At 48.1% G+C, this 27,634-nt stretch overlaps 1 protein-coding gene across 5 annotated transcripts; it reads left to right on the plus strand.

Annotated features, from left to right (window-relative positions):
* The first annotated feature begins 314 nt into the window (after positions 1–314).
* Positions 315–27,634, plus strand: Incenp (inner centromere protein). Of its 5 annotated transcripts, XM_032893555.1 has the most exons (19): positions 1,109–1,261; positions 5,230–5,380; positions 5,716–5,829; positions 6,689–7,464; positions 13,104–13,155; positions 14,095–14,152; positions 14,262–14,376; positions 15,348–15,399; positions 15,815–15,929; positions 16,001–16,135; positions 21,744–21,853; positions 21,926–22,046; positions 22,387–22,506; positions 23,467–23,615; positions 23,676–23,702; positions 24,836–24,914; positions 25,097–25,201; positions 25,653–25,803; positions 27,114–27,634. In XM_032893555.1, exons 2-19 carry the CDS (start codon positions 5,241–5,243, stop codon positions 27,305–27,307), a joined length of 2,613 nt encoding a protein of 870 aa, XP_032749446.1. In that variant the 5' UTR covers positions 1,109–1,261; positions 5,230–5,240; the 3' UTR covers positions 27,308–27,634. The 5 variants fall into 5 exon arrangements, with proteins under 5 accessions (XP_032749443.1, XP_032749445.1, XP_032749446.1 ...); XM_032893552.1 differs by lacking the exon at positions 1,109–1,261 and adding an exon at positions 315–352 and having other exon boundaries at positions 23,467–23,702; positions 27,114–27,307; XM_032893554.1 differs by having other exon boundaries at positions 1,108–1,261; positions 23,467–23,702; positions 25,677–25,803.

Genomic DNA, 27,634 nt, shown 5'->3' on the forward strand with positions numbered 1-27,634 from the left:
GGGTGCATGCACAGCGTTTGCACAGGTCTGCATCAGGCTCTTGAATATATATTATGACTTCCAGTGTTTTTATGGAATTTCCAAGTGTTCAAACAAGTGGGTCTCTGATTCTTGTGCCTTCTCTTGGGCTCTTTTTTTAAAAATCCAATTCAAATATGATAGGTTTTGTGTTATCTTATATTTTATATCTTTTATTATTATTATTATTATTATTATTATTATTATTATTATTATTATTATTATTATTATTATCCCTTAGAAGCCTGTTTTGAAAGAGAGTGGATCCAGATGGAAGGGGAGGTTGGAACTGGGAGGAGTAGAGGGAGGAGACACTGTAATCAGGATATATTATGTGAGTAAAGAGATCTATTTTCATAAAAAGGAAGGACAATTTAAAAATAAATAAAAACCCTTCTTCACCTGTTCAGGGACATTTATAGTTTCTCCCACCTCTTGGCAACTGAGAATGATTCTGTAAAGAAGGTAGAGGTGTAAGTATGTTGGAAATTGAAGTGTCTTATTTTACAGGTGGTGGTGACACACTTTAAACTCAAGACTTTACGTTTATATTTGGCCAGAAAAACTCTCTGTCCAATCTGGAGAGTACGTAGCAAACACTTCCGGGTGACAATCGCAGTTCTAAGGACACATTCTATATCTATATGCCTGACTGCTCTTGGAGGGAAGGCTCTGTGAGATTTGCAATGAGTTTCTTTTTACTACTGAAAAGTAGCAGGGTCGCAAAGCTGTCATTCCGAACGCAGAACATGCTGGACTTGAAACTAGCGAAGCGGCTAGCTCGAAAAGAAATGGGCGTCCTCCCACCAGAAGCCTGCCTTCGCAGTGCACGCTGGGACTTGTAATTCGGCGCTCCGCTCCCTCCGAGACCACACAACCACTTCCTCAAGCCGTAGATTGCTGCGGCTTCCGGAAGTTGGGGCGTGTTAAAAGCCTCTACGTTCTTCTCCCCGCCTCCTAGTCCCACAGATTGACAGTAGTAAGAGCCAACAGATAAACGGACTCGTACGTCCTGTTACGTGATTGGTTTGGAGTTTTGTAACCGCCCAGACAAACTTAAGGGGAATTGGTTGAGCCACAATTTTGAAAATCGTAGATTCGCCCGCGCTCATTTCCCGGTTGGTCCTCGCCTGCGGCGAGCTCGCTGTACCGGGAGTCCTGCGGGCTTGGCTTGGCGGGAAGCTTTATCTGAGGAAGCCGCGGACTGGAATCGGAGTGGTCCGGGCAGACGTGGCGGCGCCGGGTGAGTGAGCGCGGGCGGCCGGTGTCGCAGGGTCGTGGTGCTCGTCAATTGGTCTCGGTCGCTTCTCTTCCCAGGGTAGGCCAGGAGAGTCACATTCGTCCCTCGTTGCCTGTGGGTGTGGGGATCACTTCCAATAGTTCTGGGCTTGGAGTTGAACTCCAAGTCCTTGCACTTGGGTCCCGGGATCCCGAGAATGGTCAGTCCTCTGCCCCACGCCGGGCGGGCCTAACACCTGTGCAGAGCCTGGGCTGCTCTGTAGATCCAGTCTTGAGTCTCTTTATGGCAACGGCTGCTCAGCTTCTTGCATCCCAGCTGAGCAGCATTTAAAAACTGTCCCAGATCCGGAGGCCGGTCCTGCTACTTATTTTGTCATCCCTTAAGCGCAGGCTCTTGTCAGCAGCGCAGTTAAATCCAGCTTCCTGCTGCCCAGCGTTGGGATTGTGTCATTCAGAGCTTGGAGCTATTGTCCTGGAAGCCTGAGGATAGTAGTTGAAAGCATTTTAAATCCAGGCTCCGTCCTCTGATTTACTTTGTGACTTTGACCAAGATTTGTATGTGCATGGGTGTCTTGTGTGTGCATGGTTATCTTGGAGTATGTAGCAAGAAATAAATGAGAGGGTTCTTGGCATGGAGTAGGCCTCTGAGTGGGAGAGGGGCTTTAGCGATCGATCTTACTGCTTGGAGGTGTGTGAGGAGAGGTGCTTAGTTAATTTCCTGCACCCCTAAAGGAGATGGCAGTGGCGGTGCTTATCTGGTGAATGGCACGGAAGAAGTGTTTGTGGAGAGGAAGTGACCTTCCTTCTCCCGTGGTGGCATTTGGTTATTTCATGGACTGAAGGTGAAGCTACCCAGGAGTCTGATTCTTGTTACACCCTTCCTTTCTCAGAGTCACCTCTTCTAACTTTTCAGCGAGGGCTTGCTAGAAAGCACATTTCCCCATGGAAGAAGTGTGGTTTTGAACTTGGTCAAAGAAGCACTTACTGAGATTGTAGCTTGAACAAACATTTTGTAAAAGTTTTTTTTGACTACTTTCTGTTGCTCCTCTGCAAGTCTTTGGGGTCCTTGAACTGTTTTCTCTTTGCTGGCCTTGAACTGGGGTCTTGGACTTTGCCAGGGCTGTTTTCTGGTACAGGGGGATAGGGAGACTCAGTGGAAGGGCCATGCCCATGATCAGCTGGCTGCACAGTTAATGCTTTTCCCGAAAGCCTCAGTGTTCTTATCCATTTGATTTTGCCCCAGTTAGCGCTGCCTTTGGCAGTATGAGCAGGGCGTGTATTGGCCTGTTCTAACCTGTGCCTAGTGAGCTGCTCACTGAGTGTCCCTGAGTGTGATGATGGGGGTTAGGATTAGTTGATGGATGGATGAATTCATTCCACAAATGCCAGACTTTTTTGTTGATGGGCAAGTCACAAGGCTCACCCTCAGAGAGCAGTGTTTAGTGGGTAGAGACCAGCAGGAAGCAAACAAGCAATCACACATTTGCTATGCCCATAACTGGAATCTGTGTGTGAGATCTTGGCTTGGATTAGAGGTCTGATCCTCCTTAAGGATCTGAAAGCTAAGTGAGGAAGCTGCACAAAATGGGAGACAGAGTTCCTAGAGGCCAGCACTTGTTTGAAGGACAAATGGGTAGTGTGCCTCATAAATCAGGCTGAAGAACGTCAAGGAAGATCCTAGAGTCACAAAATATCATGGCATTAAGTTCCAAGAGGACCAGTAGTCTGGCCCTGTCTTCCCTGACCCTTCTCTGTAGGTGAGAGGCTGAAGTGTGCATGCATGCTTCTTGCTTTTGAAAGTGTAGTCACGGAGGGGGCTCACTGTCCCTGCTCCTAGCTGTCACCCACTCTTGTTGTTTCATGCGTTTACCACTTGGGGTGCTGCTTATTGGGCCCCTGTTATGACAGTAACAGAATACTTCCACTTTTCTTAGGATTGTATAGCCAGGTCATAAGGCAGACATCCAGGCTCCCAGCTTTTAAGAGAGTAGGTAAACTGGCACTGCATTGTCTTTTGCTTGGTATTTATAGCCAGGTCTTCTTGAAAGCAGCACATTGCATACTCACTCACTTCACTCTCCCTCATCCATTTATAGGACATTTTGGCTCTACGAAGGGTTTTGGAGATCTCTTTGGAGAGCATGTTTCTGGACCCCTCATTTCTTATGCATTGCTGTAGAATGTATAGCACATTTCCATCTACTGACCCTCCCATCCCCCAAATTAAAGACAGGGTCTCATGTAGGCTAGGTTGGCCTTAAACTAGCTATGTAGCTAAGCATGACCTTGAAATGATCCTGACTTTCTCAAATGTTGGGATCACAGCATGCACTATGCTCAGCTCTAATGTCTATTGACTTGTTTATTTGTGCATGCATATGGGAACATGTATGACAAAGCTTTACCTGGGGAGATGCAACACACGTCTATTAACTCTAGATAGGGAACCCACAGTAGACAAAAGTATGGATACCACCAAAGTCCAACTTTGTGAACCAGTGAAGTTTTTTTGGGGGTTACTTATAGTAGTATCAGTGAGGGGTTACAGGCTGAAGGACAAAGGGGGAGTATGTCCCATAAATCAAGTTGAAGAACTTCAAGGAAGACCCTAGTGGCTACAGTATACAATGGCATTAAGTTTCAGGGGCAGAACTTACTTATAGGAGCAGAAATGACTCAGACAGCTGCATCACTAAAGACCACGCCACTATTGGTAACAGTAAAAACTGGGAAACCTGCAGCACACTGCACAGCCTGCAGCTAGCTAAACAGGTTAAAGAGTGTCCTTTTCAAGTGACATAGTCCAGGCAGCTTGGCTGGTTTCTGCTTCTTGCAGCTCTGCTTGTTTGAGAATCTTGGCAACTGGACTCATTTGAGAGTCTTCTTTGTAGGTAGCTCAGCTGTTTGTCTGAGAGGGACTCTCAGGTTTTATTTGCTAACTCTGGCAGAGAGGGGCCTAGTGAATTTGGTCAGTTTTAGGGACTTCCTGAGGCTTTTTTGAATTGACCTTCTTGTTTAAGGAGCTTCCCTGTAGATGGAATAGTTCAAATCTGGAAGGAAAGTGTTATACAAATGGGCAGTGTGGCATGGGTTGTGTAGAGGCCTGAGGGCAACTTGAAGGAGTCATTTCTTTACCATATGGGTCCCAGGGATTGAACTCAGGTCATCAGGTATGGTGGCAAGTAACTTAATCTGAGTTGTCCTGCTAGCCACCCACTGTCATTTTAAACTGACAACTGTTTAAAGAGACAGTCGGACTTGGTGTCTTGATGATCTGGCCTCTGGAGGTCAACACAGGATGGCTATGTCTTAGTTCCCAACCATGAGAAGTGGGAGGAGAGCCCACAAGAAAGTAAACAGGTCTATACTTGGGTAAAGACAGAGTGTGGCAACTTGGTGGTTCTCCTTGATCTAGGAAGATAGCGCGCACAGTCATATTAAGTCCTCAAAATACAATTTGTAAAGTTTATGTCAGAATTGGTCAGGAAGGGTGGGCCTGTAAGGACAGTTATAGTCTTGTTTGTGTTGGGTTGAGGGCGTAAGAGATTGGGATCACTGTAATGTCATTTCTTTTTGTTTTGTTTTTTTTTTTTTTTTTTAGAATTATTTATTTTATGTATATGAGTACACTGTAGCTGTCTTCAGACACACCAGAAGAGGGCATCGGATCCCATTACAGATGGTTGTGAGCCACCATGTGGTTGCTGGGATTTGAACTCAGGACTCTGGAAGAGCAGTCAGTGATCTTAACCGCTGAGCCATCTCTCCAGCCCGTCATTTCTTTTTGTAAAGATGAGGCCATTGCGTTGGCATTTGTTGTTGTACATTGGCAAGTGACTCTGTCCTAGCAGGAGCATGGGTTTAGGCACAGGGTATTCTGTGTGATCGCAGACTTGGCAGACTTTCCTTGTAGAAGGTCCAGGTTCCTAACCCTGAGTCCTTATACTTTTTGTCTTTACCTTCCTTCACCAGACAGTGCCACCATGGGGACCACAGCCCCAGGGCCTGTTAACCTTCTGGATCTATGTGACCAGAAACTCCTGGACTTTGTCTACAATGTGGACAACAAGGACTTCATGTGGCTTAAGGAGATTGAGGAGGAGGCCGAGCGAATGTTTGTCAGGTAAAGGCAGGGGCATGCTGGGGTTGTGGTGCTGAGGGAGCTGGGGTGGGTGTCCTGATGGTCAAATAGCTTGTTAGGGTTCCCTCCTAAGTGTCTCACGTGATGGGCCAGAGGAAGAGGAGATTGATGACTCGTCTGGAACTTACTTCTCTGCTTTAAGTTCAGGAGGAAGTTCTCTGAGAGTCCAGCTGCTGATTTCACATAGCTTCCCTGGAGATGGTCTCTCTAGCTTGACTTGCCATTGCTGAGAATGGGGTAGAATGTAGTCTAGTGAGAGAAGAGGCAGCCCAGTAGTTCCCAGGAAGCCTCATGTTCACCCTTGTTGTACTTAACAGAGAATTCAACAATGAGCCAGAGCTGATGCCCAAAACTCCTTCTCAGAAAAACCGTCGGAAGAAGAGGCGGGTGTCTAACATTCAGGATGAAAACAGAGATCCTGTGAGGAAAAGGTAGGAAAGGCTTGAGAGGCTGCACTGGAGGGTGTCTGGAGACGCGGTGCCCTCTGGGAGAGTTTGCTTCTGAATGTGCTGATCGGAGCAGCTGCTGGAAGGCAGTAGTGATTGGTAGCATGCTGACCCTGATAGTTGAGATGCCTTGGGTAAAATGAACTGTTGATCCAGTTCAGAGTACAGGTGTGGATTTCTGTGCATTGGCAGTAAGGGTGGAGGCAGGGAATTTGGGGTTTGGAGGAGAGGAGAGGCACCAGAAGTGTGGCTCAGGTTGCTGGTTCCTATCTCTGTTGTTGGGTTTGTTATAATTCCCTGTAAGAATGGTGGTGACTGTAGCACTCAGATAAGGATGCTCACCATTCTAGCTAGTCAGTCCTGGTACACATGTCAACCACACATGTCAAAAACAGCTGTATGTCCTTGGACTGAAATTCTCATCTCTGTTTTCTCATCTCCCAAAGTTGAGTAAATGGTGCCTACCTTCCAGGGCTCAGTCCTGCAGATTGAGAGCATGAGCGAAGCTTGCAGACAGTGCTTAGCACAGAGTAACAACAGTCGGGAAGTTTGTGTGAATCTAATCTTCCCAGCAGTTCTCTGAGTAAAGGAACTCATTGTCACTTGCAGAGGTCATTGAACACTCAACTATCTACGTATGGCTGGGGAGACTGAGGCTCAGAGAGGAACAACTGGGTCTCATGGCTAGAAGTGGTAGTCTGCTCTGGAACTTCAGGGTTTTGCCTCTGGACATTTTGCTCATACTTCATTGAATTGGGAGACTACTAGGGAGATCGATGTATTCTGATATTAGTTTAGGGTGCCCCTTTGGGCTGTCTCAGCCTCTGTTCTGTTGCCCCAACAGGTTATCCCGCAGAAAGTCTCGGAGCAGTCAGGTAGGCCCCCGGCACCGCCGCAGCAAGCTGGGTGCTGTTGCCGAGGAGAATGGTTCGCCTGTGTTGCGGCGGATAACCCGGGCAGCGGCTGCAGCAGCGGCAGCGGCAGCATCAACGTCAGCGTCTGTGGCATCAGCTTCTTCTTCTCCCACTACGGTGTCTCCCATAGTGCTAATCAAAAAAGCTGTGGTAGAGGTAAGCACCGGTGAGCAACTGAGTGCAGAGCTTCAACTCATTAAGCTCAAAGGTGGCCTTCCTCAGTCTTCAGTCCCAGCTCCAGCCACATCTTCAGTTTCCCAAGACACCCTGACATCGGAGGAGGAAGCAACACCCAAGAAATCAGAGGCTGGGAGGCTGGACTCTGCCACAGACTCCGTTGCAGTGAACTCCCTCAAGGCTACCCCTCAGAGCCCCAAGAACCGAGGGGTTGGGGAAGCACGTTCTGTTTCCAAGCTCAAGATTGCTCGGGCCTCCAGGGGCCTGCAGGACTCTCCTGGCTCTACGGACTCTCCATGGCAAGAGCGGGTGCTTTCTCCTATTCTGCCGAATAACATCTTGTCCACCACAGCCAAGAACCCTCTTGGGAATATTCAGTCAGTGCAGCAAAGCCTGATTTCCCAGGATTCCCAAGTGCCACTAGCCAAAAAGTATTGTTTGGTGACTCAACAAGAAAATGCCAGTCGCAGATCAAGCAGGATTGCTAAGAAGGCTGGCAAAGAGCCAGAGGCCTCTGCTCGCATCATTTGTGAGTCGGGGGCAGTTGTGGGGTAATGGTGTGGTGAGTGGGCCCTGGTGTTCACTCAGCTGGGGTGTTTCCATTGATATTTCAGTGATATAAATGTTTCTCATGTGAATCTCCTGAATGGAACCACTAGCTAGCCATGCCTAGCTATTGAAAATATGTATAGTCTGATGGAGAAGCTGATCCCTCCCCACTCCTGAGCAAGGCAGGGTCTCTACTACTGAGCAATATCCCCTAGCTCTTGTGTTTTTGAGATAGGCTTTTGCTATGTAGCTCAGGTTGGCTTTGGACTCAAAGTCCTCCTGTCTCTGTACCCCTAGTGTTAGGATTACAAGTGTATACCGCAAATGAACTAAATTTTAAGGTGGTTTTTTTTTTTTTAATTTTTTGAGATTTATTTGTTTAATGTATGAGTGCTCTATTTACATGTACACCTGCATGCTAAAAAGTGGGCATCTGGTCACATTATAGGTAGTTATGAGTTACCATGTGGTTGCTGGGGATTGAACTCAAGACCTCTGGAAGAACAGACAGTGCTTTTAACCACCAAGCCATCTCTCCAGCTCCTTGTCGTCTCCCCTGCCTCCACATGTGTGTGTATGCGTGTGTGTGTGTGTGTGTGTGTGTGTGTGTGTGTGTGTGTGTGAGAGAGAGAGAGAGAGAGAGAGAGACAGAGACAGAGACAGAGACAGAGACAGAGAGAGGGAGGAAGATAGGGATTATAGATAGATAGATAGATAGATAGATAGATAGATAGATAGATAGATAGACAGACAGACAGATAGGTAGATCGATCGATCAGAGGACAACTTGTAAGAGTCAGTTCTATCCTTCCACTGTGTGGGCCCTGGGAAGATTGAACTCCAGTCAGCAGGTGCCTCTGAGTCCTGTCACTGTTGTAAGTTTCATTGACTGATTTAGATTTCAGTGGCTGCCACTATTTGGTGATTGAGATCTAGTTCAACCTTGGTTTTTGTTGTTATTGTTTGTTTGTTTTGTTTTCTTTTTTGGAGATGAGGTTTCTCAGTGTAACCCTGGGTGTCTTCGAACTCACTCTGTAGACCAGGCTGTATTAGAAATCAGAACCATTTATCTCTGCTTCCTGAGTGCTGGGATTTAAAAGCATGTTCTACCACTGCTTGGGGCAACATGGTTTCATAAATTCATAAATAAGCCTCAAATGTTGGCCCCAGTGTTCCTCAGGCCTTTTTTCCCCCCAGAGTCAGCATATCCCTTGGTCCCTCTTAGCTGTCCTGGAGTGACGGACTTAAACTCACTATCCCTGCATTTAACTCCTAGTGGTGAGCTGCTGGGGAGATGTACCGCATAGAGCAGGTGGGCTGGTACCCAGGAGCAGCTTTCATCATGGTCAGATCTAAGCCCAGGGATGCAGTGCCCTGGTAGGTAGATTTTATGAGCCTCGAGGAAAGTAGGCAATCCTGAGAGTGAGATTTTTGGAGGATGGCTGTACCCAGGCCAGGCAGAGAAAAGGTCTAGCACTAGCAATCCTAACCAAGGAAAGGATTACACGAAGACTCGGAGACTCCAAGCAGTAAGGGACGGATCCCTGGAGCTCCTTGCTGTTAAAGCAAATGCAGTCTAATGATGGCTGTTGACAGGTTCTTAGGCATCCTGTGAAAATGAAGGAGACAGCTGCATCAGGTTTGTGTGAGATCCAGGTCATGCTTTGGTGTTAGACATCAGACATGTAGTTCTTTTTATTCTTTTTGTTGTTGTTGTTTTGTTTTGTTTGTGTGTGTGCATGTGTATGTGTGTGTGAAGACATTTAAAAATTTTTTTTGAAGTCAAAATATAATTACACCCTCTCCCCTTTTCCCTTTCTCTAACCCCATTCTCTCAAATTCATGGCCTCTCTCAGTTTTTTTTTAGTTATTGTTACATACACACTCGCATGTCTACACCCAGGCATATATATATAAATACAGCCTGCTCAGTCTGTATAATGTTGCTCGACTGTACATGATGTAAGAGGTGACCACTTGGTGTTGGATAAGCTGTTGTGGTAGGGGCCCTCTTCCCCAGTTTCAGCATTACTTTGTTGTCTGTAGTTCTTGTCAGGGTTGTGGTCCCAAGAGCTTTCCTCTTGTATGTTGGCACGCCTTTCTGTTGTCCCCATCCAGCTCCTGTTTAGGCAGCCGTGCTTTAAGACTTCATGGGTCTTTGTAGCTTCTTTAATATTTCTAGGTGATGTAGTCTCCCCTGATAGTTCCTGTGTTCAGGCTCTTGACTGTTTTCTTTGCCAGTGTTCCTGAGCCTTAGGTGCAGAAGTCGTATTGTAGATGTATCAGTTGGGGCTGGGCACCACACGAGGTCACTTTTCTTTGCATTTTGATCTGTTGTGGTTTTCTGTAATGGCTTCCATCTGTTGCAAAGAGAATGATGGTTGAGAGCTACACTTGTCTGTAAGTATAAGAATACATATTTAGATTGCAGTTAGGAATTATATTGGTTTAGTAAAGTGGCAGTTGTAGGTTCTCCTCCAAGATCTACGACCTCACTAGCCCTGGGTAGCTGGCTAGGTTTCTAGCACCAGGCACAATTTCCCTCTTATTGAGTGGGCCTTAAGTCCAATTAGAGAGCTGTTGGTTATTTTCAAGATATGGGTGCCACTGTTATAGCCTTAGGGTATGGTGCCATAGTGGTCATTATTATAGTTCATAGATTTCATAAGTGGGTAGGATTTCTTGGTTGCTTTCCTCTTGAATACTTGCGTGGCACTTAGAGAGTAGTTCTTAGAGAGTAGGCTTTCAGGTTAGATGCAAGTTGGATCTTCCAAGTCTAGTTTTTTAAGTGCTTGTCTTCAGCAATAGGGACTTAACCTTGAAGCTCTGGGAGGCAACCAGGGTAATAGCAATAGGAGTCTTTTGGACAACCTTAACCAACAGTTCAAAAGAGGCTTCTCATGCCCGGTACTGGGTGTTTATTAGGTGGTTTATGGCTTTTGCAGGGAGTCTGGCAGTGCAAGTGGGAAAATTTTATTCGACTATATGTATGTATGTGTTATACATAGATTTATATGTATTATTTGTAATTTAGGTAAATACATAATAATATGGATTTTTTATGACTTTTCCAGACATCCCTATTATTATTTTATCCACCTTCTATATATGTTGATCTCCCTCTTCCTCTTTAAATTTTTCTTTTCTTTTCGAGGCAGGGTTTCTTTGTGTAGCCCTGACTGTCCTGGAACTCACTTTGTAGATGAGGCTGGCATTGAACTTAGGTCCTCCTCCTGAGTGCTGGAATTAAAGGTGTGTGCCGCCAAGCACAGCTCCCTCTCTAAACTAAGCCCCTACTCACATTTCCCCACCTTCTCATGTTATCATGTCAGCCTGCTACTTTCCTCTCTGTGTCTCACTCCCCTCCAATCCCTTTTTACCTTCCTAGTTTCTGGAGTTACTCCAGGTTGCATACCCAGATCTGAAGATTGGGAGTTAGGAGCCACAGATAAGGGAACATGAGAGGTTTGTCTTTCTCCGTCTGGGTATCTCACTGTATATAGTCTTTTCTAGTTCCATCCATTTACCTGCAGATTTCATTTTTTATGGTGGAGTGATATTCTGTACTGTATGTGTTTATCAGTTTACCAGTTTTATAAACGTCATGGAGGGACTGTTGGAAAGGCTTGTCAGTTGGACGAGTTGGTGGTAGGATACAATCTGAAGCTTCCAGCAGTATGGTTCCAAAGGCCCTGCCATCTTTATGGGTGACCTTTCATCCCTTGGAACAAGACATTTTAACACTTGGCTCTAGCTCGTCAGCATTCTAAACAGAAAGGTACATAATGGTATTGTGTCAGGGTGGTAGCCGATTTTCTTTATGGATGTACGGACTTCCTTAATTCCTTCTATGTCTTCTGGCTGTAGGATGGCTTTATAGAATCTGTGTTGTTGGCGTCAACAGTTAGCTCTTTCACACCCAGTGTGTAAGTCAGAAGTGCATGCTCAGAGGTCACCATTCTTGGAGATTCACCAGCATTGGCAGCAACACACTGGATGGCACCGTCATCCTGAGATGCGTCTGCACTGACACATCTGGGTGGTAGTCACAGAACGTGTACTGGCCTTAACTTTTCACAGGGATAGGTCGGTAGTGGTACTATGCTCACACTCCGCTTTTGTTTCTCCAAGACCCAGACATACTTGAAAGAGCGCTTTCCTGTCTTGGCAGCCTCCTTTTCAATCTTTTTAGTGGTTTGTTTGTCAGTTCCACAACAGTTGTAGATGGCTAGTAGTGATCCTGAATCGCCATGTGCAATGGTGACAGTATTGGTGTCTTTTCCTTTCCCATTTTCACTTCAAATTAGGGGTTGTTTTCATAACAGCAAACTTGTAGCTCTTAAGCACTGCCTTTTCCCTCCCCCACAACCTTTGCTGCTGATGGATAGGCTTCTGGGTTGTTTGTATGCAGATCTGTCTAATTCCAAGCCGAGCGATTGATTATCTTCTTGAAATAAGGGAAGGTGAGGAGGCAGGGGCCAGAATATGTAGTAACTCAGCCCCCTGTTGACCTTGGGTATACCTCTTCTCTTAATTTTAGTTTCCTGTCTGAAATGGTAATGACATTGACTTGATGGTAGTTAAAGAACTCATCTTAGTACTTGGGTATGATACACGTTCAGTAACTCATTGAGACAAGCTCAGGCTGACTTTGAACTTGTGACAATCCCTCTGTCTCAGCGTCCTGAGTGCTGGGGTTAAAGGTGGCAGCCATTGTTCCTAGCTGAGACTGGGCATTGCGCTGCTGTGTGTGATAGTGATGGAGTATGGAGCAGAGTTCTTGATGGGTGTAAGCTTCAGCATGTTTCCTTTGTGCTGTTTGGGCTAATGTTAACATAGTGAGGTAGAAGTCACTCTTCAGTTCGGTGGTGAAAGGAGTAGTGGATCACCCAGAAACGTCTCAGGTATCTCCAGGGTTTGGATATACTTTCTTCCTCCTTCCTTCCCTCCCCCCAACCCCCTTTTTTTCAAGACAGGGTTTCTCTGTGTAGCCCTGGCTGTTCTAGAACTCTCGCTATAGACCAGGCTGGTCTTGAACTCAGAGAACCCCCTACCTCTACCTCCTGAGGGAGGGGATTGAAGGTGTGTACTACCACCTCCCAGTTCCCTTTCGGTCGGTTGTTTCATCTGCTCAGGTCTTTCACATCAGTTCAGGTCTCCATCTAGACTTTAGCATCCCTGACTTGGTGACTGCACATAATCTCGTTTACTGTGTAAAATTATTTGATGCTGGAGGGAGAAAGACCAGACAGTGGCTCTGTTAGTTTTCCTTACCACCGAGGCTCTCGCACCTGGCCCAGAGCCCAGTACATAGTAGGTACTTGATGAATGTCTGTGAGTAAATAGGTTGCTTGTGTTGGGGCCCAGTGTAGTGTCAGACATGTCTCCAAGATATTCCTATCCTAGTGAAGAGGTGGAGGTGTGCCTGTTATGCAAGCCACATAAAGCTAATAACCTCATCGAGGTTGTGAGGATGAGTGTGGGAGAGACCTAGGGCACAGAGAGGCCTGTGTGTCTATGAAAGGAGCAGTGATCCTGTTCCTGCAAACACTTCCTGCACCTCTGGCCTGGTTCCTGACTGGTTTTGATGCTATCTTTTGTTTTTTGTTTGTCCTTCAGGTCACAGTTACCTGGAGAGGCTCCTGAATGTTGAAGTGCCTCAGAATGTTGGGTAAGTTCCATGCTAGTACTTTCTACAGGAGTGGTCAGAGCACGTGCAGGAGGGGGTGGAGGTGACCGCCAGGTGAAAGTTGTTAGTTGAGGCTAAGCCTATCCTCCTCATCCCATCTTTCCATCGCACTGCTGACAGCCATGCCATGCTCCCTTAGCTTGCTTCCCATGTGACCAGGCAGCAAGCAACATGACTGTCAAGTCCCCAGGCATCATTCCATCAGTATTACTTGTCACCTGAGTGTGTGAGTTCCATGGTTGTAAGTAATGCAGAACAACCATTTAAGTGAGGTGTAGTGGGGTGTGGAGTCGGGCTCAGGGGTGCTTTCTGTCTCCAGATTAGACCTAGCATTGTTTGTGGCCAGGGCACTGACTTCTCAGAGGCCATGCTCTGCTATCATGAGCTAATCCTTCTTTACTTTGGGGCAGAGGTTCAGTGCTTGAGATGAGGAAATGGGGTCTGGGCATACCTTGGGGTTAGCTGGCCCCTGGGTGAGTAGTGAGCAGGCATCAAGAGAGATGAGACTTTTCTGGGTCCACAGACTGGGACAGTTGGGTAAAGTATTTGTCTTCTCTGTATCACTGGAACCATAGCTCATGGTCGTAGAGCCAAGCCACCTGTTGGCTCTGCTGTTTTGGGGAGCAGTATGTCATGATGATGGGAGTTTGGTTCACAAAGCTGTTCATCTCATGGCTGGGACTTGAAATGAGAATGGGAGGAAAGGGCTGTAGACCCATCTTTGCCCTCACGTGCACACTCCTAATAAGAAAGTCACATAATTTTCTACACAGGAAGCCACTGGCGATGGCTGCTGTCTTCTGATCCAGCCTAGGCTCTTGGCTTGTGGTCCAGGTCTAGCCACTTAATATTGGGCCTAACTTGAGGAGTTGGGAAGACTGGGCCTTAAGAGTTCTCACGGTGCCTCTGCTTTGCTTTCAGCCTGGAAAAGGAGCCTGTTGAGGTGGCCGAGCCTGAGGAGGCAGTAGAGGAGCAAGAGGTAAGGCCACAGGCCAGAAATGAGTCTTCCAGGTCTAAAGCTGTGTGCCACAGCCATCCTGAGCCTCAGGATCCATGTGGGCTTCTTCAAGTCTTGGTTCTTCCTATAGGTCTCCAAGAACAGTGGATGTTCCTCCAAACCCCACAGTGCCACCAAGATGGCGATCAGTACGCCCACCTCGAAGCCTGTGGCCACTGGCCAGGCAACAGCTGATGAAGAGCAAGGTGAGCTGACTTGGTCCTGTGTCTTGGTACTCCATTTTCTGATCTGACAGGCCAAAGATAAACCTGAAGGGGCCATGATCTTTTGGCTGCTGAGTGACACATGAGTACGTCTAGCTGGTGGATTAGGAAACAGAGGCAAGGGCCTGAGGAAGTAAAGGTATGAGAGTGTCATGTGAAGAGGGTCTTGAAGCCCACTCCAAAGGATTCATGGAGAAGTACAGGCTGGGTCTGAGTACCTACCTGGCCCCTTGCTCCTGGCTTGTTTCTGACTTCTAGTTCAAAAAGAGCAGGGTTACTGTGGGTTTGGGGAGTTGGTCAGGAGCCCTTGCCTGGCTTCCCAGGCTACTAGTAGGCTCTTGGAGTCTGGCTCATGTCTCTCTCGGGAGGGTGATTTCCATGGTGTGAAGAAATGGCACTGTAAGGTTTCTAGCAAAACATTCCCTTTATGAAGGGGTCAGGATAATTGTGCCAGTTTGAAAGCTGCCAGAACTGCTGCAAAGACTTTCAGTAAAGGCTGCTTCCTCTTGGTGTGAAATAAGATGTACTGTGCCCTGTGTGATGACCCCATGAGAAGAAACTTCATTTTCTGTCATGTGGTAACAATTGAAGGCCAGGGGAGGTGAGTTTAATTACAGTAGAGTTGGCAGCTTATCCTGTAAGGTTTCTGTACATAGTTTTTTTGTGGTAGAGGGAGTGGCATATACATCAAGGCTTCAGTGATGCTGTCTTGCCATTTGTGTCATAGTTGTCAAGGGATAAGGGCTAGAGGATCTGATTGGGGACCAGTATCCTGGGCTCAAGGCCAGTTACCACTGAGGTTGGTGGTTTTGCCGTTGACCACCCTGAGGTTGCCAGGAGCGGGGGTTACTCTCGATGTAGCTATTGCTGCTGGACCCCTTCCCTAAAACCAGTATTATATATACCCTACTGCCATCACTCAAACAGCCTCACTGAAATTCCTCTCTTCACAGATGCTGAGCTTGACCAAACAGATGGACACAGAGAACCACCCCAGAGTGTCAGGTTTGCATCTGGAAAAGAATGTAGGCAGCTGTGGTCTGAGGATCGCAGGTGGTGCTTGAATCAAGCTGGGGTCCTTGCAGAGAAAGGCTATGTAGGGGTGTGGCCAGGCCTTCTGCTTCTTGATTGGTGTCATTGTTTGATTCTCTGACTTAACAGAGGAAGCAACTTGATGCTGTAGATGCTGTCTTGGGAATGATTATGTCCCTCTACATCCTTGGCTCTGTGACCTTTCATTTACACCTAAATTTTCCTGAACAGGCAGCAAAGGGTTGGTTGGTCTGCAGTCTCTTCAAGTCTGGACTTCTGAGGCTTGAGCCCAGATGTGTTTGCATGGGTGGTTTTTATGGACTATAGTAGGGGTATGAGGTGGATTCTTGACTCCTTCTGATGACATGTGGCCACCTGTCCTGGGTAGGAGGAAACGCAGTTACAAGCAGGCCATGAGTGAACTGGATGAGGAGCATCTGGAGGATGAAGAGCTGCAGCCTCCCCGGAACAAGACCCCTTCCCCACCCTGTCCAGCCAGCAAGGTGAGCGGGTTCTTACCCTTGCTTGGTGTCTGCCATGCTTGCTCCATCCTGACTCTGGCCCTGGTCTGCAGGTGGTACGGCCCCTCCGGACTTTCTTGCACACAGTGCAGAAGAACCAGATGCTCATGACCCCTACTCTGGCCTCCCGCAGCAGTGTCATGAAGTCCTTTATTAAACGCAACACTCCACTCCGTGTGGACCCTAAGGTAAGGGAGCCGGCCCCTGGCTGTGCTTTGCTGGAATAGGGCACTGGGGTTGAAAGCTCCCTTAAGTTACTGAAAATAGTGTGGTCCTGGGCATATGGAGACCTAACACTGATGCTGGGCTAGTTAAAGCCTCTGGCCAAGGGTTGCCTCAGTTCTGTGGTATTGCTCTGACTTTTGGATCCTGGACTGTGACTCAGAAACTCAGCTGCTTGGTGATCCCTAGGCCTGAAAGTGGGAGGATTGGCTAAGCAGACCTAACACTGCCTACTGTGTCCACAGACCAATGGTGGGTGTGACTTGAGAAGGGCAGGCGAAGACACCTTTACTATTGGGAGGGGAGATGGGTGAGATGAGGTAGCAGTGTGTTGTTGGTGAAAGGCCCTGAGTAGACCCACTACCATAGATAGGTGTGTAGCCTGCCCCATAGGACATCACTTGGCATTAACTCTTGGTGTTTTCTGTTTCCTCTCCACAGTGCAGCTTTGTTGTAAGTAAAGCCTTTCCCTGTCCCTTAACAGAGCTGCACCTAGTTCTTAACCATGTCCTGTTACTGTGTAGCTGACAGCCCCTGTGGAAGCACTAACATTGCAAGTGGGAGTGTTAGGAAGGCAGATGTGCAAGTGGGAGGCACTGGAGTCACCAGGGTAACTGGTGGGAATCAACAGTTTTGGGGCTCTGCAACCTCCCACCGTAGAGATTGCTCTCTGCCCATCTGTTGCTACTGGGAGTGTTTATGCAGCCTATAGCTAGAAGTGCTTCCCACAGCCATCTACTTCCTCATTCTCAACACTGGGGCTTGAGGGCCTGTGAAAAGAACAGACATGTCTCTGGTCCAGAGCCACTGAGATTTACTGGGTCATAGACCTCAGCAGTAACCCTGATATGCTGTCTGAGGGGGTAGAACTGGTAACTATGAACTGGGCTGGGTCCAGCTGTGCAGTTACAATGTAGCTGATGGCAAGTGGCATCTGGAAACAAGACCAAAGAAGCTGTTCTCTTCCCAGGCACCTCAGAGCTGAGCTGGGCTGGGTTACTTGCTGTGAGCAAGAGCTTTGGAGGACTGGTACCTGGGAGTAGCTCAGTCCTGCGTCCTGCTCCTGGTTGGTTGCTGCTAGACCAGCTATAGCTCAGTTTCTTTCTTCCTTTCTTTTTTTCAGCGATATATTTATTTATTATATAAAAGCACACTGTAGCTGTCTTCAGCCACACCAGAAGAGGGCATCAGATCTCATTACAGATGGTTGTGAGCCACCATGTGTTTGCTGGGAATTGAACTCAGGACCTCTGGAAGAGCAGTCAGTGCTCTTAACTGCTCAGCCATTTCTCCAGCCCCCTATAGCTCAGTTTCTTGTCATCTGTTTAAAGATTTGAAAATAGACATTCATACAAATAATGTGGGATTTTTCCTTTAAAACTGGTTTATTCGTGTGTGTGTGTGTGTGTGTGTGTGTGTGTGTGTGTGTGTGTGTGTGTGTGTGTGCGCATGTAGGTATATTTGGAAGAAAGTTAAAGGACAGTTTTTGGAGTTTATTCTCCTATCATATGGATTCTGGGGATCAAACTAAGGTTATCAGTGCTGGTGGTATGTGTTTACCCCTACTGAGCCTTTTGACAAGTTCAGAATTTTATTTAAAAGTGAAAGTCAAGGTTAGGTGGCCTGCAAGGAAAGAATAGGCCTGAGTAGGTCCAGGAGAAAGAGGAGTTGGTTGCTAGGGACAGGGTTTAGATAGTTTTCTGCTCTGGTAAACTTTTGATTGACAGTTGGAAACTTCAACCTGTGTAGGTGTGAATTGTACATCCTATAGTTTTAACACTATGTGTGCCCAGTCCTACATAGGCATGAGATGGTAAATAGCCCCCCGCCCAAACAAAGTTTATACTGAGAACAAGGTTATTTTATTGTTCATTTGACCACAAACTACAAACAGGGAATTGCTAGGGAGGAGAAGGACACTGCTTTCTCAGGAAAGAGTTGTGTGGCGCTCCAGCCAGAATAGCTGCTCAGTACTTTGTCGGGAAAGGGGTGCTGTATTGCTCAGGTCATGTAGGACGCCTGGGTTACCAAGCTCTCTGTACCTTCATACCTTTCTTCCTGCTTCGTACCTTGATGCAGCCCCTTGGTACAGTTCTGAGAAGAGTCATGGAGGTATCTGGAGGGCTTCTGCCTTCAGCAGCTGGCCCATAGGTCCTGAGCTTGTTTGTCCTCAGGTTGGTCAAGGTGACAGCATGTCTCCCAGTAGCCTCATTAGCTCACTCTGGCTTTCTGGACTTATTTTTATGCCTGGCAGTGAAGAAATCTGAACTTATTTCTTCACTTGGCCATTCACTTCCTCCCCGCTTTTATATTGACCAGGGCCTTGCAGGTATGGACATGTCCAAGAGGTCCTGCATGTTGCCCTGCCTGTTTTGGGGAACCCAGTTCTCTGCACAGGGCTTCTGGTGATTATAGCTCAGTTACTGTAGCCTGGCAAGGTTGAAAGGTTCTTTTTTTATACCTGAGTTTCCTCTTCTACAAAATGAAAAAAGCAACCTCAGGAGATTTGGTGACGTGGAGAGTGAGTGTGCACACACTGAGTGCAGGGCTTCATACAAAGTAGGTTTTGGATACTTGGCAGGGAGAGTGCCCATGTAAGGCCTCCAGGCTAAAGAGCTTGTAGTTTCCAGCTTGTAGTTTCCTCCCATTTTTCATGGGACTTGATCATGGCTCTGGGGATACCAAAGCTCATTTGAAGTCTAGGCCAGAGGAGAAATGGATTCTGTAGCATGAAAGACTCTTAAAGCACCAAGTTACAAATAATGCAGTATAATAAATGCTGCTCAAGCCGTGTTGAAGCTGGAGTTTGACTGGAAGAAGAAGAAGAGGTGGTGAACACTGGGTGCCGTCCAGCCTTGCTTCTGAAGTACCTTTTCCCATGGAGAGCATTTGTATACTGTAGGGTGGGAGAGAAAGTCAGAGTGTGACCCTCCTTACGTACGTGTGTGTGTGTGTCTGTGTCTGTCTGTCTGTGTGTCTGTGTGTGTGTGTGTGTGTCTGTGTGTGTGTGTCTTGTCTGTGTGTCTGTGTGTGTGTGTGTGTGTGTGTGTGTGTGTGTGTGTGTGTGTGTGTGTGTGTGTGTCTGTGTGTGTGTCTGTGTGTGTCTGTGTCTGTGTGTGTGTGTGTCTGTGTGTGTGTGTGTGTCTGTGTGTGTGTGTGTGTGTGTGTGTGTGTCTGTGTCTGTGTGTCTGTGTGTGTGTGTGTGTCTGTGTGTGTGTATGTCTGTGTGTGTGTGTCTGTGTGTGTGTGTCTGTCTGTGTGTCTGTGTTTGTTTGTTTGTTTGTTTGTTTGTTTAAGAAGCGGTCTCAAGTAGCCCAGGCTGGCCCTCACTTCCTAACCCTCCTGCCTCTACTTCCCAAATCCTGGGATTATAAGTGTGTGCCATTATGTCTGGTTCCCATCTTTTCTTCCTGAGTCTGGGTGGTTGGAGAGCCTACTAAAGGTCACCCATTCTTTCATGTGGATTTCTCAAAGACCAGTGCTTTTTAGGTTCTTCTAAACCCAGCTTGGTTTTAATAGCTCCTGATGTCTCTCTTAAATGTTTTTTGTTTAAATAGAAAAAGTTACAGAATATGGTGAAGCTTGGGGGAATTGTGACATGGCCACAGTTGGGATCCAGGCCATGTCTGTAGCCTACTCACAGAAAGCTCTTAGCTACGCTTCATGGCCACACGGCCCTCATCCCGAATCTCAGCAGCCGTAGACCTGTTCTTAGTCAGTAGGAGTATTTTCGGAGGATGTCATGGGAATTGTGTTGAGTCATATGCTACCTTTGGTAGCCACAGTGCTTTCAGTTGAGGCCTCTGAACAACCTGTCTAAATGATTACATTTGAAGTGAGTTCCTTGTAAATAGCACATAATTGGCTTTTAAAAATTTCTGGCAGTAATTATTTATGTGTATGGGTGTTTTATCTGCATTTTTGTCTGTATACCATATAGCACTTGCATGATGGATGCTTGGTACCCAGGGAGGCCAGAGAGTGCATCAGAGCCCCTGGAATTGGAACTCCAGATAGTCGAGCCCCATGTGGGTGCTGGAAAGCATTAGTTTAGTCCTTGGCCAGTTTGGAGCCTCTCCCCATCTTGGCTGTTGCATGTAGCTGTGACTGTGTCCCTATGGGACTTTCTGGGTCTGCCTGGGAAGTGATGCCAGCACTGATCTGCTGTACAACTAGCTATCTTAATGGTGTTTTAAAAATCAACACAGGCATATCACAAGATATTTGGAAACTGAAGGAAAAGACATACCATCCTTTAGCTAGCTCACTAGCCTGTGTAACTTTTAACATTTGATGGTACTTTATTTTTTTCAACTCTTCTAAAAGAGTTGATGTGCATAAAAGAGTGGTGCATATTCACACTCCCAGCATGTGTTGGAAGTGATAAACGGCCGCTCCTTTATCTTGCCCTTCCAAATAGAACATTAGCTGACACTTTCTGAGCTGCCTGCCATTTTCTTTGCAGTTTTAGTCTTTAGTTGTGAGACAGTAGATCTACCAGGAAACTTGGTAAGATAGAGCAGGCCGAATCCCTGGAAACTCAGGTACACAACTGAGACGGTAGGGGGCTCCCTATTCCCTGCCAGGTTCCTGGCCTGGAACATGCACCACACTTCCCACATAACAAGAGTTCTCCATGCTAATAAGATGGCCCTGAGTGTTTAGCCAATAAGCTCCCCTTCCTCGATATTCCTCTCTGCAAAAGGTGTTTAATCTCTGGACCACTGTGAGAAGTTGGTAAGCACCATTTTTATGATGAAGGACTAATAAACAGTTTGGAACCAAGGACTGTCTCTCATCTACCACTGCCAAGGGGAGCATGGAGAAGGCCTTCTCCTACAGAGCCGCCGTCTCCCATAGAAGGCTTCCTATAATTCCAGACAACCACTGCTACCTTTGCAGATGAGCTAAGCTGGAGCTCCTGGCCGCAGCCCAGGCCCCGGGCTAGATGTTATCTTTAGCCTGAGGGCTCCCAGTGCCCCTGGCCTTGTTCTTCCAGGGCCTGTGGACCCCGACACTTCACTTTTGACTCCTGTGTGGTTTTCTAGTGATGACTAGATGCCCACCCAGGAGTCAGGGAATACCAGCTTTGATTTCCCTTATCTTGGACTGCATTTTCCCATCCCTGGCACTTCCCTAAAGTCCAGCACCCTATGGATGGCAGCTTGGGATGAGCGCAGTCAAGCTCCCCATGTTTCCCTTTCTCCAGTGGCCATGCTCAGCAGCATGGCGGGGCTGAATGCGGCCCCATATTTAGTCACTTTCAAGCTGTTTATATAATTATAATCAACACACATCTAATTTGAGGCTTTTTTTTTTTTTTTTTTTTTTTTTTTTTTTGTGTGTGTGTGCGGCGGTGCGTGCGTGTTGCCTACAAGTCAGGTTCGTGGGAAGCACTCTGTCCACCTGAGGGAGAAACTGGATGCCTATGCTTGCCTAGGGTGGTCACAGCGTATGCTTGGCTGTCTGCCTGAGAGGCATCTGCTACTGTGTCTGGTTGAGAGTGGTGCATGCTGCCTTTGGGGTTGGTGGGTGTCCTTATTCACATCCCAGTGGCCACCCTGCCCTCTTCAGGAGAAGGAGCGCCAGCGCCTAGAGAGCCTGCGGCGGAAGGAGGAGGCCGAGCAGCTGCGCAGACAGAAGGTGGAGGAAGACAAGCGGCGGCGCCTGGAGGAGGTGAAGCTGTAAGTGTCCCAGCGCCCGGCCTGGCCGGCCCCAGCCTGCGTAGGCTCTCTTTGACTGAGCTGTGCCCACAGGAAGCGTGAAGAGCGCCTCCGCAAGGTATTGCAGGCTCGCGAGCGGGTGGAGCAGATGAAGGAGGAGAAGAAGAAGCAGATTGAGCAGAAGTTTGCTCAGATTGATGAGAAGACAGAGAAGGTGAGTCTGGGCGGATGGCCCAGTGGGTGGGCCTTAGTGGAGCTCTAGCATTTAGGCGTGGCAGCCTGAAAGGTGAGACTGGACTCTGCCATAAGTCGTTGGCCAGGCGGCTTGTGTATTCTTGCCCTCGGTCTCGTGGGCTTCGTTCGATCTTTTCTGAGGCAAGTTGAATGCAGGAAGTCTAGCCTAATCCTTTTTCCCAGCAACCCTTGGTGAGCGAGCAGTCCTGAGTTCTGGGAAGGTTTGTAGGGAATGGGGTGCCTCTCACAGAGCTCCGGGCTCCATGCTGCATGCCGAGTGAGAGGCTGCTTCAGAGGGCACATGTGAGTGGATTCTGCAGGCTAAGGAGGAGCGGCTGGCAGAGAAGGCCAAGAAGAAGGCGGCCGCCAAGAAGATGGAAGAGATGGAGGCGCGCAGGAAGCAGGAGGAGGAGGCGCGCAGGCTCAAGTGGCTCCAGCAGGTACGGTCAGGCGGGGGCGGGGAGGAAGCGGGGAGCCCTGGCGCTGGCTAGGCTCGTTCTGTAGAGGAGACTCGAGGGCTGTGTCCTGGTGATTGTAGAAGCCAAAGTCTGAAGATGAAATGTGCTTCTGGAGTCAGGCTTCCCCTCACATCTGCTACTCATTTCCTCGCTGTGTGACCTTGCTCAGGTTACTCAGACAGCAGAGTGATCTTGCTGATAGGGCTGCAGTTGAGAGCACGATGCCCTGATGCACGGGAAGCGTGTCAGGCCTGGTATATGCTGAGTGCCCAGCCGGTGATTGTACTTACACTCCACTCTCGGGCCCCATCTCTCTGGAACTGGCAGTCTTACTACTGTAGGGAACAAATCAGTGTGGTATATTTATGCTCTGATAGACACTTCTTAAGTTTTAATGTGTGTTAACTCAGCAGCTCCTTGAGGTGCCCATGCTGCTGTCTTTCCTGTTTTACAGATGGGAAACCGACCCTTGGGTCAGGTGGCTTGCCTATTGCACACAGCTAGCTCTCCAAGGTCCCCCTTTGCTTGTCAGTTCTGCTGCAGCTGTTGCCAGATGTCTTTTCTGTCTGCCTATAACTTTCAAAACTTGTCAAGGAGTCTGGCCGCTCAGTCCTAGCTGATGTCATGGTGATAACCAGTGCTTTAGGAGCTAGGGCTATGGGAAGGAGCAGCTCCTTGACTGGAGAGCCCAGGCATGGCTTGTGTGTCCTGCACTTTCTTTTTTTTTTTTTTTTTTTTAAAGATTTATTTATTTATTATATATAAGTGCACTGTAGCTGTCTTCAGACACACCAGTAGAGGGCATCAGATCCCATTACAGATGGTTGTGAGCCACCATGTGGTTGCTGGGAATTGAACTCAGGACCTCTGGAAGAGCAGTCAGTGCTCTTAACCTCTGAGCCATCTCTCCAGCCCCTATACTTCCTTTCATTGCTAACTCAGGAGGAAGAGGAGCGGCGGCATCAAGAAATGCTACAGCGGAAGAAGGAGGAAGAACAGGAGCGCCGCAAAGCAGCTGAGGCCAGGCGACTGGCAGAACAGCGTGAGCAAGAGCGGCGGAGAGAGCAAGAACGGAGAGAGCAGGAACGGAGAGAGCAGGAACGGAGAGAGCAGGAGCGGAGAGAGCAGGAACGGAGAGAGCAGGAGCGGAAGGAGCAGGAACGACTTCGGGCCAAGAGGTGAGGCCACCCACTGGCCATTTACTACTGTCCTGCGACAGGCAGCAGGGCTATTGCTTCTTGGCATCTCCTCACTTGAAGGTTGGTAGGCTTTCCCTTGGCTTCAAAACCAGGTGCCTACAGCTGGCGGACCCCCAAATAGGATCTGTGTTAGCTGTAGGAGACTCAAGGGGTAACAGCTCAGGGTTAGTCCATGTTTTGTTCTGCTTCAGCAGAATGTGCTGACGCCTTTGTCTTTTTCTCAGTGGGTACAGTAAGGTCTTTGATGGTACTTCTCCATGGGCCTGACCCAGACATCCTGGGCATGAGGGACGTTTGTATTGCAGTATAGGACATTGAGCACCGTTAGCCCTGGTGCCTATGCTTCCCTTGGTGATGATAACCCAGTGAGGTTTTTCCCTTCACTGACATTTACTAGGACTGTGCATACGTATGTGTGCAGACCAACAGGCCCAGCAACTGTTTCTTCTTCCTTCCCAACTCCTGAGATGGCTACAGGCTTAATGGAGAACTGAGGAGGGCAGTATTGGGTGCATATAGATTGACACGAAAGAGTCTGGGTGGGAATGGGCGGTGGATGCAATTGTGGCTTCAGAGCTGCATGGTGAGAGTTGTACCAGCCTTGAAGAGCGATGGGGTGTTTGGTTGGTAGCTCTGAGGGTTGCTCTAAAAAAATTTAATCCTTACTTAAAGCTTTTGTGGCATAGAGACAATCAGCTTTACAGAGGAACCTGGATTGAGAGTGAGGCTAAATGACTTGTTTAAGGTCAGGCTCCTGACTGTAGGGGTGACCCCTGCTCACTGTGGGCGGAGCTGAGGGCTCCCTCACGCGTTGTCGCTCTCATGCAGTGGTCATAGCCAGGCTGGAGGAGAGGTGTTAATCCTCCTACTGTGAAAAAGAGAATGGTGAGGCTCGTGCCTCACTTGCATGGAAGGGGGCTGTTTGCTCTCTGACTCCAAAGTCAGGCTCTGAAGCTTGCCTTTGGAGAGTCCAGCTGTTGGCTTCAAGCTGATGTCTAGTTCTACTTGTTCCATTCTCTAAAGGCATGTCCACCATGCCTAGATTCCCTCTGTGGGGCGGGAACAGGGCTGGGGCCCTACTACTGGCCTGACAGATTCTTGGTGGTCCTCAGGGAGATGCAGGAGAGAGAGAAGGCCCTGCGGCTCCAAAAGGAACGACTTCAGAGGGAACTGGAAGAGAAGAAGAAGAAGGTAGGGTGTTGGGAAAATGGACTCCATGTGGGTTCTGTGCTGAGTGGAGAGCGGAGAGCTGAGAGCATCGGGAAGCCGGGACTATACTCTTCAGGCAGCCCTAAGAGTACATGTGCTAGGCGTAGCAGTGTGGCAAGAGGAGAGGAAGGACACATCTAATCTTGTTGCTGGCTGGGTCCTAGGAAGAGCAGCAGCGCCTGGCTGAGCAGCAACTGCAGGAGGAGCAGGCAAAGAAAGCTAAGGAGGTGGCCGCAGGCAAAGCACTGAACATGACTGTGGATGTGCAGGTGAGGCCTGCGCCCCTGTGGGAGGGCGCTTACACCACTCTTCGTTGCTTGAGCTCAGATGTGGGTTAGAGCCGAAAGAAAGAGCAAGTCACTTGTGTTTGTTTCTTTTTTCTTCTTTCTCTTTGTGGTGACAGGGTCCGGTTGTATAACCTAGGATAGCCTCAAATTTGTAATCTTTTTACTTTACCCTCCCAGTTGCTGGGATTAAAGGACCATTCATGGTGGAAAGCTAGTTGAAGGTCATGGTGTGTCTTGAAGCATCTTTGAGGGAGGGAAATGCCAATATGAAAGAAAGTTTGCATGGTACAAAGTGGTTTATATTCCCCGACTTACTAAAATGAAAAAGTGACCCTAAAGCTTTCTTTTCTCTTTGAGAAGTGAGGGAGATGGCCAGAGTGTCCTTCAGGAATGCAGGGGAGGGGAGCTAATGGCCATGCTGATTTTCTTCTAGTCTCCTGTTTGTACCTCATATCAGATGACTCCACAAGGACCCAAGTCCTTTCCCAAGATCAGCATGGATGACTATGGGATGGACCTAAATAGCGATGACTCCACAGATGATGAGGCCCATCCCCGGAAACCCATCCCTTCCTGGGCCAAAGGTGAGTGGAGCCCAGCGTTCCTGAAGAGGCTCGGGTTGCCTCCCTTCCTCACCTTTGTGGGCTGTGGAAGTGATGGCCTAGCTGCTGCAGGTGTACAGGCTGGTGTGCTGACATGCTAGGGCCCAGTGACTTACGGCATTGACCTGAGGACTTATGAGCATTGGGCTTTGAGCATGCACCCAGAGGTAGGAGGCTTACTCTGGCCTGAAGACCCATCTGAGGATATAGGATGAAGGGTGTTGAGTTCCTTTGCTCTTGTTGAATGTAGCTGTGTTTGGCGCAAGCAAAGCATGCTGCTAAGTATTCTGACATGGACTCATGTCCTCTCTGAAGAGTCTGGCCCAGCATGGCTCAGGAGACTTGGACCCAAGTAAGCACCCATGGGTGAGCATAGTACTGAGGAGGGTAGCAGGATTTGGTTGGAATGCTAGAGCTAGGAAAGATCCCGAGCAGGGGCATTGGTGCTTGAGCAAGATTTGCCTTGAGTCTTGGGGTCTCAGACTTATACAGGTGTGGATGGGCATGAGGGCGTGCTAGGGTGCTTCTTAGGATTTGCTGAACTAGAGGTTAGCACCATGTGATCCCACAGTGGGTCAGCACTTGACAGAAAGACAACTTACTTTTATGACTGACCTTGTTTGAATCCCATCGTGACCAGAATCTTGCTTTCCTAAGTCACTGATGACTGACTCAAATCAAGTCACTTGAGAACAGCAAGCATGGGTCAGTGTGGTCTGCAAAGTTACCTGATGGTAATTGGCCTTAGATTACTTAGTTTTTGTATCTGTGAAGAGGGAGTCAGTGATACTAAGACCCAGCTGAGATGATTATGAGTGAGCAAGGCCTGGATGTGTGTTCCCTCCTGATCCTCTAGGGCCCTCTTCAGCCTGGTTGGTGGGGCTGTGACTCCCACAGCCCTGCTCCTTTAGCCTGTGTGCTCTTCCTTAGAGTCTGAGGTTGGTGGGAGTAGCAAGGCAAGGCGGCTTAAGATCCGAAGACAGGCTTGTCTTCACACTTAGCTCTGCCATTCATCTACCACGTGCCTTGGGACGAGTTTCTACAAAATGGGGACAATAAAGTATCGCCCTAAGACAACTCCTGGCAGCTGTTGTTTGGGTTTAGCTGCTAGAAGATGGAGATAAGAGGATAATTGTTGGGTGGAGGCGGGCAGGAGGCCTCCAGAGAAGCAGATAGGGTAGGAGCAAGGCATGCTGGTGTAGAAAGGGTGGCTGGGATCTGTGGGTAGGTGCAGGGATCAGGGAAGCTCCCAGAGAGCACCAAGCAGTGATCCAGACCTCTGGTTTCTTCAGGCACTCAGCTCAGCCAGGCCATCGTCCACCAGTACTACCACCCCCCAAACATTCTAGAGCTCTTCGGATCTATTCTCCCACTGGACTTGGAGGACATCTTTAAGAAGAGGAAGACTCGCTACCACAAGCGCACCAGCTCTGCTGTTTGGAACTCACCACCTCTGAAAGCCACCATCCCCAGCAGTGGGGACTAACCTATAGCCTGAAGAAGCCATGAGGCAAGCCCTCAATCCTTTTTGGCAGTACAGGGCCCATGTGTGTCTTTCTGTTTGTCTTTCTGTCTGTTTCTGTGTTGGACTGGTGTCCTTCTGTCTGACTTGCCATTGTTCAAGTGGATATCAATGTTCTCTGTCAGGTATTCCCAGACCTCTTTGGAGGATGGGCTTTATGCCTGGGGAAGAACCAGGTTCAGCACTGATCAATCTGGAGGCAGTACTCTGTAAATAGATTGTTACAGTTCAGTTGAATGAATTTTAGTTTCTAGTGTTTGTGAGGTAGTTTAATAAAGTATATAGCCTGAA

The sequence above is a fragment of the Rattus rattus genome, chromosome 2 (assembly GCF_011064425.1).
Source record: "Rattus rattus isolate New Zealand chromosome 2, Rrattus_CSIRO_v1, whole genome shotgun sequence".
Lineage (NCBI taxonomy): Eukaryota > Metazoa > Chordata > Mammalia > Rodentia > Muridae > Rattus > Rattus rattus.